Genomic DNA, 10,571 nt, shown 5'->3' on the forward strand with positions numbered 1-10,571 from the left:
AGACTTAAACACGACCAACTGAAGAAACATCCAACTTGGTTGAATCGTTTGAAACATGTTCACTTCACCACCAGAATAAAGCTCTGACAGGATGTGTTATGAAGAGGTTTTATTTTCATTCAGCACATTTTAAGACCGATTAGAGCACAGAGCAGTTTAAGGTTAGTTTGACTTCAGTCTTGATGTCACTACCTCTGTTCTACTAGCAGCACAATAATGTTTTTACTAGGGATGCACGATATGGATTCTTCCAGCCGATACAGATAATTTCATGATTCTTAAAAAGAAGTTCATAGCATTTAGTGTTTGCACACCAGAGGGTTAAATTGCAAAATATAGTAAGCAGAATTAGAATCCTGTTAACACAATAAAAACAGTTCTGACTCAGTTCTGAATGTTCCTTTAGTTTTTAAGTTGAGTACATATTAAAATAGTAATTCAGATAAAATAATGAGTTGCTAAGCTAATCATCAGCAGCTTTAAGTTTAAGAGTTGACGGACTCTAAGGTGACTTATGAGATTGGCAGCATTAAAATGTTTCCCCCTCTCAGAACCGTTGCACCTTGTACAAATTACAATTCTACAGTTGCTCTCAGAAACAGCGACGGACTTTTCAGTTCTGACGTAAACACATCACGCTGGTATGATGTCATGAGCGTGACCAGGTACCACCACGTTTTATCGGTAATAATTTCTGATTCTGATAAATAATATAAAATTCCCATTATCGAGCCGATACATATATCGTGCATCCATAGTTTTTACTCAGAGACACTGAGGACACAGAAAACAGCGCAGGTCATCCATCACAGTCTTGCCATGTTTTGTTTTTTTTTCAGTCAAGGAATGTGGCTCATTAAAGTGACAAAAATAAATTAGTTAAAAAATAAATATTTCCCCAACACAGATTTCTACTGTTAAAAAGGCTTTTACACACACAAACACACACACACACTCTCTCTCTCTCTCACACAGCTTTAACCAGGAGCCCTATTAGATTATAGAGGCTGGACGACTCACAGGAGTGCAGCTAACATCAGACATTATGAAATCATACAACACAGGTAAAGGTAGTACCATGAACATTATTGCTGCTGAGCCATGTTTACTATTTGATACTAACCAGAGGAAGGATTGGTGCTGCGTTCACATCAGATGGGAAATAGCATTTCAGGTCCAACACTCTGTAAACTCTGATAATGAACTACTCGAGGTGTTTGATCCCAGAGCTTTGAGGAGAATTTCAGATTTCTAAAGTCAATCCCACGTTCAGCTGCATGTCTTTAGATTTAAAGGTGGCTGCAGTCAGTTACCCTGTATTGGTCGTAAAGAGATGCACTCAATCCAATCTGCATTTGTTCAGTGCATAAATATATTGTGAGTGGACTGTGAGTCTGTTTGCAGATTGGCCTTTGATTGGTTTCTCCTCCATGACAGAGATGATGCGATAACTCTTTGTATAAACATGACTTATGAACTTGTCCTTCAACTTGGGAGGATACACACATTTCAAATGAAAAGAACGGTGGAGGTCGCACAGTGCTTCACGACCACAACTCAAATGCCAAACCAAACAAAGTGATTTGAAATCTTTGGTACTAAAGTGCTTTCTTTTTTAAATGATGTTTTTCCCATGAAAACAAGAGAAACGTTAGTGTTGAGCACTGTATGGAAAAGCTTTTTTTAAGGGTAAACGTGTGGTTTTGGTTTGTTGTATAAGATGAAGCACAACATCCGTCCTCACATTCAGGTTCAGCATTTCAGAAAACTCACTTTTCTAACTTTTTCCCCAGATTAAGTGGAGACATTCAATGTCTGTGTGTTAGGTGAGGAGCCAACTACAGGTCTAGCCTTAGCTTAGAGTGCAGGGAAGCTGCTAGGCTGCTGCTAGGCTGCTTTTAATTTATTTTATTTTATTTACAGTGGCTGCCTGGCAATGAAGGGAAAGAACAAGTTGTACTCGGTATCCACTATTAGTTACAACTGCTCAGCCATAAACTCTACTTTTATTATGCCTTTAAAGTAAGAGGTGTAGTGATGACGTTAACACTTTTCTGACAATGCCAGTAAAAGCTGTTAAATGATTACGTTGCACTAAATAAAGTGACCAATGAGCGTATGCTGGAGCCTTCTCTAGCCAAACAGTTCATTTGTCACCAGCTAATCTTGGCAGCCAGACATGGTTGATGAGCAGAGGTTTGACTATCTGTCCGGGCACAGTGGCCAAACTTGGCAACCTTACTGCGATGACAAGATTCCAGGCAGCAGCAGACGTTTGCTCTTTAAGAAGAATTTAAAGGTACAGTGTGTAGAATTTTGTGACAAACATGGAAAAGAAACTGTGGTAGCTTCAGTTGTCATAAAAACTCAAAAGGTGTTTAGTTTGTTCAGTCTGGACTAATGTTAAAAACATGGCGGCCTCCATAGAGAGGGTCCCCTCAATGTAAATATAAAGTATTTAAATATAAAGGGCCTATTCTGAGGTAAAGAAAACTACAATTCATACAATTTAGATGAAATGAACTAGTGAAAACATCATGAGGATTATTCTCCATTACATTTCTGCCAATAGTTCCCTTTCACCTAAATCTTACACACTGGACCTTTAAGTGTTGTCATCACAGTGACTTTGTCTTTGATTTGGTTCCATCGATCTTACGCAGAGAGCTTGCGCTCGATGACTTAACCTTTTGGTTTTACATTTATGAAAATTAGATGATATGTTAAATAGAGATCTTTTGAGCCATCTCACTTAACACACAGGCATTATATTGATCTTTTCCTCTCACTTTCACAAAGCAAGTCAATAAGTGAACTTCCCACAATGCTTAGCTGTTCATATACGTGAACGAACGTGTGTAAATGGTCAAATGCACACAGTAGCAGTTAAGGTCATGTTGCTAAGCTAAAGGCAATCCCTGTTGTCCTGCTAGTTGTTCCCATGTGAGGTGAATGCAGCCTGTGGATAGCAGGAGCAGAGGAGTGTGAGTTGGGGGGGGGGGGGGTCTTCAGAGTATCACATGTCGTTGGACGGCGTGCCTTTGCTTTTGCGCCCTGGCAGAGGGAAGGAAGATTTGCTCTGAGGCTGGGTGAGGCGGCTGGTCAGCTGGGTGAAGGGCTCGATGAGCGAGTTGCGTTCGGTGACGCTCACCTCCCACAGCTTCACCTTCTCGCCCCGCGCCCACTGCTGCGCCACCTCCTGGTCCACCTGCCGACGCTCCCGCAGGTCCGTCTTGTTCCCCAGCACCACGACCGTCACCTGAGGACACAGCAGAAACACAGCAACCAGATTCTATCAAGTTCATGGTACATCAGTTTAAAAAGCATTAGATAATATTAAATATTAATAATATACTTTCTTTTTAAGCTTTGGGCTCTTTTTCTAGTCCGGCAAACACTGGGCAGTAAGATATTAAGCTATCTCTCACCAGTCAAACTGAAAAAATGTAAAAACGTGTGAAGTACCTCAGTATTAACATATGGACACTTGAAGACAGAGAACAAACCAGAATGACTGAGAGCTTATGGGGAGAGGAACGTGGCATCTTGTTACTTGACCAGAGCCATGGATTTTAATAAGCTGGATATAAACTTGGGCTGGGTAACATGATCAAATAATATATATAGATAAAAATGTTCACAACAGTCGATAGATATTTATCACAATAAATGTCAAGTTATTATTTCTTTTCAGTTAACACTGATTTTTGCTCCTGAGGGAAGGTTGAGGTTTTAAATTCTTTATGAGCAGAGAATGAAAAAAACTATATGAACATTTTAAAAATATGACATAGATCAATTATGTGTTCTCACTGTGCACAATGTGTGAGCAACTTTGAATGGGACTATCCATCACTTTGTTATACATAACTTGTTTTCACATGTGGCTGATAAATATCATTTTATTATTGTTATCTTATATAATAAATTGAACTCACCAAACACCTAATTAGGGACAGCCATACTCTTGCTTACCGAGCCACTCATGTGACAGCAGCTCAATGGATGAAACCATGCAGATACAGCTTGAGGCTTCAGTTAATGGTTACATAAAACATGAGAGCTGGTAAAACAATGTGACCTCAGACACTTGTGACTTGGTTGTTGGTGTCGGACAGGCTGGTCTGAGTGTTTCTGAAGCTGCTGATCTCCTGGGGTTTGTTACACACAGCAGTCTTGTGTAAGACAGTTTCACATGTTCGTTTCTCAAGCTCTGCGCCTCAGCTCATTCAAATTCAAATTAAATAATAAATACTACAGTGAAACGTCTCAGACGCTCTGAGCCTGGAGCATCTGCAGCTGTCCAAACACTTCCAGTCTTGTGATATACACGGTACATTTCAGGACAGAGTTAGATAGACTCTACAAGACACATATTGTGAAAGTTACGAAAGAATACTTTGAAGCAGCTGCACCTCTTTCTTATCTCTGGATTTGTCTATTTCCTTCTTCAGAAAATCCACCTTCTTGAAAGACTCCAAGCTGTCGACGCTGTAGATGAGGACGAAGCCGTCTGCCACTGAGTAGTAGTGCTTGGGGAGGTCTTGTCCATCGTGGAGACCCTTAGTGTCGTAGAGCCTCAGCTGCTCCTTCACACCGCGGTCGGTTTCCACCGAGGCCACGTACACGTCCTCCTGCGTCTCACTGGACTCGGAGCCTGGAAAACACAAGACAGATCTGAAACCAGGCGTTCAGCCCCACACGAACACAACAATGGAGGTTCTATGAGTCTGTTGTGTCCAGTGCCATCATGTTTGCTGTTGTCTGCTGGGGCAGCAGCTTGAAGAAGAAGGACATTAATAGACTCAACAAGCTAATCAAGAAAGCCAGCCATGTTGGTCGGGGGGGGGGGGGGGTGCTGGACAGTGTCACAGTGGTGATGGAGAGGAGAACTTTGTCCGAAGTAAGGACAATATTGGACTTTCCGCCACACCCTCTCCATGATGTCTTGATTAGCCTCTGCAGCTCGTTCAGTGGCAGACTCCTCCACCCACGCTGCTCGACAGAACGCCACAGGAAATCAATCCTGCCTGTGGCTGTCAAATTGTACAATGACAACCTGTAAAGTATAAAGATTAATAACTGTGTATACTTTAACTTTAACTTACTTTACTCATGCACAAATGTAAATCTAAACATACTTGGTCTTTATTTCTACATATGTATATCTTTTATCTCTTTTAGCCTTACTTGATTTTTAGATTTTATATGTTTATACCTGCTTTTGCTCTCTCACCTCTTTCTCAGGGGCTCTGTAACATTTGAATTTCCCTACGGGGATTAACAAAGTACTTCTGATTCTGAACAAAACAACAGTGTCTCCACTGATGTGAATACACCTCATTCCATTAAGATCAGACTGAAACAAAGTCAGTGATAGAGCTATACCTGCACAGTCAACCAAGGTGTTGAAGATCCAGATCAACCCCCCACATTGAAATGACATGATCAGACGTCACTGTTCTGTCATCACTGTTCTGTCATGCTTCGTCTCTCACCTACACAGTGGTTTCCGTACAGCAGCTGCTCCAAAATGGCAGTCTTCCCCACTGCTGCCTGGCCACACACCACCACTTTACAGCCCTTCCCCATGGCGAGCCTGCAATGCACGAGCACAACCGCGTCACGTAGTGAGCATGTGTCAGATGATGTTACACAAACCCTCGCACGTTCTCCCAGAACACAACAATAACTCGGATTCCTGTAGCTCTGGCTGTCACCGCTCTGTGTTGTTTAGCCGTGCTAGCTAACACGCTAGCCGTAGCACGTCATTGTGCGTCGTGTGAACACACCAGTTCGAGTCCAGCTGGTGAACCCTCTCCGTGTCAGTCACTGTACATCCGGGTACGGAGTCCTCCTAGGATCAGGATGCTAACATGTGTCGATCGGGTTTGTAGCATCGCATCCATTCTGCTCTGCTAGCTCTTATTGTCCTGCCACTGCGCATGCGTACCGATTGATGGTGCGTTCAGGGACAATGGTTTTTAGCAACTCGTATTAGATTCAACTTTATTGTCATTGCACATGTCACAATTACAAAGCAACGAAATGCAGTTTGCATCCGACCAGATAAACTGTAATAATACCAATAAACTACACCGTGTGATCATCCTTCTGAACGACTGTGACACATGTACGTAATATTCACTGTGTTCATGTTACTGTTGATTTTGTCTATTTTTTTTACTCCATAAAACAACAGTGTATTACAAGGTAAACATGTGAACAACCACACAGTTAATACACATGTACATTTGTGCAGTTACAACTGTACAAATAAATACATTTTATTGCCTGTAGTTATTCATTGATTGAAAATGTATTGGAGATTTAAAATATAGTGAACTTATTTAACGTTCAGGGGGAAACACTTTGTATGCATTGATTCAATAGTTGCTTTGTATCGTCTTTAAAGTATTAATATTAATTATACTAATTCAACACTAATTCTAACTACTACTACATTTTAAATGAAAGATAAAATTATAACTCCTGGAATAAGATACATAATGGAAAGATATGGACAGTACATATAAAATAAAGACAACACATAAGGATCTATTTTCAAAGGACAAAAATACAAATACACAAGGTTATCATGTGACAAACAAAAATATTTAAAGCATTAAACGTTTCTGCTGTTTAACTGATTTTCATTCAGTGTACAGACTCAAGATTGAATCAGATTATTTATTTCTATGTATGGTATTTTCGTTTTATTTTTTTATATAAAATAAAAAGTCTTATAAATCAATAATAATTCTTAGATTAAATAAATGTAATATAAACTGCAGTATAACTCGCTCAACTAATAGAACTAACTACATTTCCCATGAGCAGAACACAGGAAGTGCGTCACCGTGGTTTTCATAAGGCATGCTGGGTAACTGTGCTCTCTCTTTCCGGCTGGTACGCCATCATGTAAGCGACTATTTCTGCACTTTTGCACAGAATGAAATCCACAATAATCGTCTTTGTAATTCCTCCATCAGCCTGTTAGAGTCCGGACATTGATCATCGACACATTAAGCTTCCACACGACCTGATCATTTTTAGACTCATGTGATTAAAAACACAGATTCAGCTCAGTTTGAATGGCGCCGCGGGTCCATCGAGCCGCTGGGCACTGGGAAGCTAATGTGTCGCTGCTGTGGGGACTTTATGTTACTGTAAAACTTAACACTGTCGCGTTTTATTCCGCTTCACACTGCTTTTTATAGTATTGTTCATTTTGAGGTGTTTGTATGAACGTTATCGTGGAGTATTGAGTGAGGGGCTACGGTGCTAACGCTAGCATGCTTGCTATATTGCTACTCGGCTTCTCAGTACACATGGACTGTACTCTCCACCGCATTGTGTGGTAGACTCCTGGTTTCACACGCTTTGTGTTTGGTGTCAGTGCAGAACTCACTGCAAGAAAAACGTGCCTCTGGTCGTCCCACTGCTTAAATGTAATGGCTCCACTCTTCCACATGTCCCGGTGGTCCTGAACCATGTGTCATCACAACCAGAGTTCTAGTTGGTCTGATCTTGGTACAGATTCATTCTCACACTTTGTGTTTAATGGAGGGTTCAGATCACTCATGACAAAAACCTAGAACAACATAAATCTGCATGTGTAGCTTAGCTCAGTAGTCTTATTTCATCTTTAGCTGGCTTCATATCTCAGACAGGGAATTTCTTATTCGCATCATGTTTATCAGATGTCTTAAGAGCTGTCACCAGACTTATGATCCTATTGTTTCTCTTCCAGATAAGTCAACATGGGAGCATATAGGTATATGCAGGAGTTATGGCGCAAGAAGCAGTCCGATGTGATGCGCTTCCTTCTCCGCGTCCGCTGCTGGCAGTACCGTCAGCTGTCCAACCTCCATCGTGCCCCCAGACCCACCAGACCTGACAAGGCCCGTAGGCTGGGTTACAAGGCCAAGCAGGGTGAGTGCCGAGTCCGTGCACAAGTGTGAGCTCTCTTTTTTTAATCATCTCCAGGTCCACTGATCATGTTTTACGTTTCATTCAAACAGGCTACGTAATCTACCGTGTCCGTGTGCGCCGTGGAGGACGCAAACGCCCTGTGCCCAAGGGTGCCACCTATGGCAAGCCAGTGCACCATGGCGTCAACCAGATCAAGTTCGCCCGCAGTTTGCAGTCCACTGCTGAGGTTCGTTCAAATTCACTCATGACGGTGATGCAGTTTTGTATGTGTTAAGCTGTTGTGATTGCAAATGGTCATTCGTAGCATTGTTTTGAATACTGCAACTGTTTGTCTAAGATATTTGTCCATGGAAGCAGAAATCAGCTTCAAATAGTTTGGATAACAAATTGTAGCTGTCACAGTTTAAAAGATGTTAAAGCTCTAGAGGATGTCCCAAGAGCCTAGTGGATTTTCATCAGACCTGCTGTGCACCAAGTCATGCTCATGTTGGGTCACCTGCCTTGTGTTCCTCTATAAATCAGAAGTGCTGTGCAGCACACACATTGGGTCATATAGCCCATGGTTGTTTTACGATGTAGTAGCAGATACTGTGGCATTACATTCAATACACCTGTTTGAATTTGTAAAGATCCTTTCTGGTTAAATTTTTGAATGGGACATTGACACCAAAACAGTTAGTGACTTCATGAACCAATAATAAATTGGACTTAAGTCATGGTGTTTTGATTGTTGGTCAGATAAAAGGTAGAAAATGAAGATGCCACCTTAGACTCTGCGAAATATCAAAGTGTTAGCCATGATACAATAAATGTTAGCTTGTCAGACTAATCATTATTGAAAAGACTTATTAATCCTCCATCACCAGCAAAATGTAGTAAATTAAACCCGCTTAAAGTGGTTATAGGGCTTTCCAACTCAGATGAAACTAAATGTGGCTGCATTGCATATTGTTATACTGGTTCTGAGGAATGATCTTGTACAAGCTGGCTCAATGACTGGACATCAACCCTTAATGTTCCACCTGTTTCCTGCTACAGAGTGAATACCGTCTGCAATAAGTTGTCATTCACATCATTAATGAGAGCTTTAATTCGACTAAATCTTTGCCAGTTCCTACCTAGACTGTATTAGGGTGGTGGGATACATGTGGCTGCAGTGGACCTGTTAGAATGTCTCCCATCTTATTGCTCAGGCTACAAAGAAAAATGTTGGAATTGCAGCACAACAGTCTTTGTATTTAAAGACGGCTCATGTCCTCAAGTAGTTTTCACAGATAGGTCAAGATTTGTTAATGCCATCAATTGTAAACACCATAAGCAACAACAAAAACACCAGAAATCTTAAACAGCATGATGTTGTATGCTGCCTCTTACTTGTGATACCGTATTTGACAGTAAAGTAGCATTCATGTAAATTAGGCTGCTTGACCATTTATAAACGCAGTAATGAGTCTGATTCAGAATCACCAAAGTGTTTAATGAAACCACCAACCTGACACCCCAATTAGACAAACTCTTAAAAATCATGAATACAAATTTGAAATACAACTATCCACTCAAAGTAGCTCAAATGTCCCCATTACATGCTTTAATTGAAATTTGAGGTGAAATGGAAGATTCCTGACTGAGTACACAAGTGCTCACTCTAAACGATGTTGGTCATTTATACATGTATTTATGTAATGTAGATCACAGAGAAGCTGTTAAATGGTGTGACTGTTTTGTAGGATTTCTGGGTGATTTCATTGTGCCTCTTGGAGCTGCCAAAATACAAAGTAGCATTTGCAGCTTTAACAGTGTCACAGTACCTTTTTGAGTTTATTCTCCTATTGCACAGGGTGGATTTTTGTATTAAATATACCTCTTCATAACTTAATTTTCTAGGAGCGTGCTGGCCGTCACTGCGGAGGCCTGCGAGTGCTGAGCTCCTACTGGGTGGGCGAGGATTCCACCTACAAGTTCTTTGAGGTGATTCTGATCGATACCTTCCACAAGGCCATCAGACGCAACCCAGACACCCAATGGATCACAAAGGCTGTGCACAAGCACAGAGAGATGCGTGGCCTGACATCTGCAGGAAAGAAGAGTCGCGGCCTGGGCAAGGGCCACAAGTTCCACCTGACCATCGGAGGCTCCCGCCGCGCAGCCTGGAAGAGGCGCAACACCCTGCAGCTGCATCGTTATCGTTAAAGCACGTCTGTACATTTAAAGAAATAAACATCCCTTTTTATGGTGACAATCCTGTCTTGTGTTTCATTCAGATGTTAAAATATCAGCTGTGTAGAATTTAGTGACATCTATTGGGGACGTTACATGTTGCAGCTGAACACCCCTCACCTCACCCTCTCCTTCCAAACATGAAAAAGAACCTGTGGTAGCTTCAGTTGTCATAAAAACTCAAAAGTGTTAAGTTTGTCCAGTCTGGACTAATGTAAAAAACATGGCGGCCTCTGTAGAGAGGGTCCCCTTGATGTAAATATAAAGTATTTAAATATAAATTTTCTAGGGTTAAAAAACAACTATTTTGATGAAACACTATTGAAAACATGAGGAATATTTAATATTCAATTTGTGCTAAAAGATCCCTTTCACTGTAATCTTACACACTGAACCTTTTAACACTGTCCTGCTGCATC

General features: G+C 41.2%; 2 protein-coding genes across 7 annotated transcripts; one reads left to right on the forward strand and one right to left on the reverse strand.

The window, feature by feature from the left end:
- Nucleotides 1-94: 94 nt before the first annotated feature.
- On the reverse strand, nucleotides 95-5,997 carry nkiras1 (NFKB inhibitor interacting Ras-like 1). 3 transcript variants are annotated; one of them, XM_020090516.2, is made up of 4 exons: nucleotides 5,793-5,997; nucleotides 5,499-5,599; nucleotides 4,416-4,657; nucleotides 95-3,259 (listed from the first exon to the last, which is right to left on the reverse strand). In XM_020090516.2, exons 2-4 carry the CDS (start codon nucleotides 5,590-5,592, stop codon nucleotides 3,017-3,019), a joined length of 579 nt encoding a protein of 192 aa, XP_019946075.1. In that variant the 5' UTR covers nucleotides 5,593-5,599; nucleotides 5,793-5,997; the 3' UTR covers nucleotides 95-3,016. The 3 variants fall into 3 exon arrangements, with proteins under 3 accessions (XP_019946075.1, XP_019946076.1, XP_069372338.1); XM_020090517.2 differs by lacking the exon at nucleotides 5,793-5,997 and having other exon boundaries at nucleotides 5,499-5,792; XM_069516237.1 differs by lacking the exon at nucleotides 5,793-5,997 and having other exon boundaries at nucleotides 5,389-5,784.
- Nucleotides 5,998-6,786: 789 nt separating this feature from the next.
- On the forward strand, nucleotides 6,787-10,174 carry rpl15 (ribosomal protein L15). Of its 4 annotated transcripts, none has more exons than XM_020113212.2 (4): nucleotides 6,787-6,921; nucleotides 7,754-7,935; nucleotides 8,025-8,161; nucleotides 9,820-10,174. In XM_020113212.2, exons 2-4 carry the CDS (start codon nucleotides 7,764-7,766, stop codon nucleotides 10,123-10,125), a joined length of 615 nt encoding a protein of 204 aa, XP_019968771.1. In that variant the 5' UTR covers nucleotides 6,787-6,921; nucleotides 7,754-7,763; the 3' UTR covers nucleotides 10,126-10,174. The 4 variants fall into 4 exon arrangements, with proteins under 4 accessions (XP_019968771.1, XP_069372340.1, XP_069372339.1 ...); XM_069516239.1 differs by having other exon boundaries at nucleotides 6,897-7,533; XM_069516238.1 differs by lacking the exon at nucleotides 6,787-6,921 and adding an exon at nucleotides 6,956-7,169.
- The last annotated feature ends 397 nt before the right edge of the window (nucleotides 10,175-10,571 follow it).

This window comes from Paralichthys olivaceus, chromosome 20 (assembly GCF_024713975.1).
Source record: "Paralichthys olivaceus isolate ysfri-2021 chromosome 20, ASM2471397v2, whole genome shotgun sequence".
Taxonomy (NCBI): Eukaryota; Metazoa; Chordata; class Actinopteri; order Pleuronectiformes; family Paralichthyidae; genus Paralichthys; species Paralichthys olivaceus.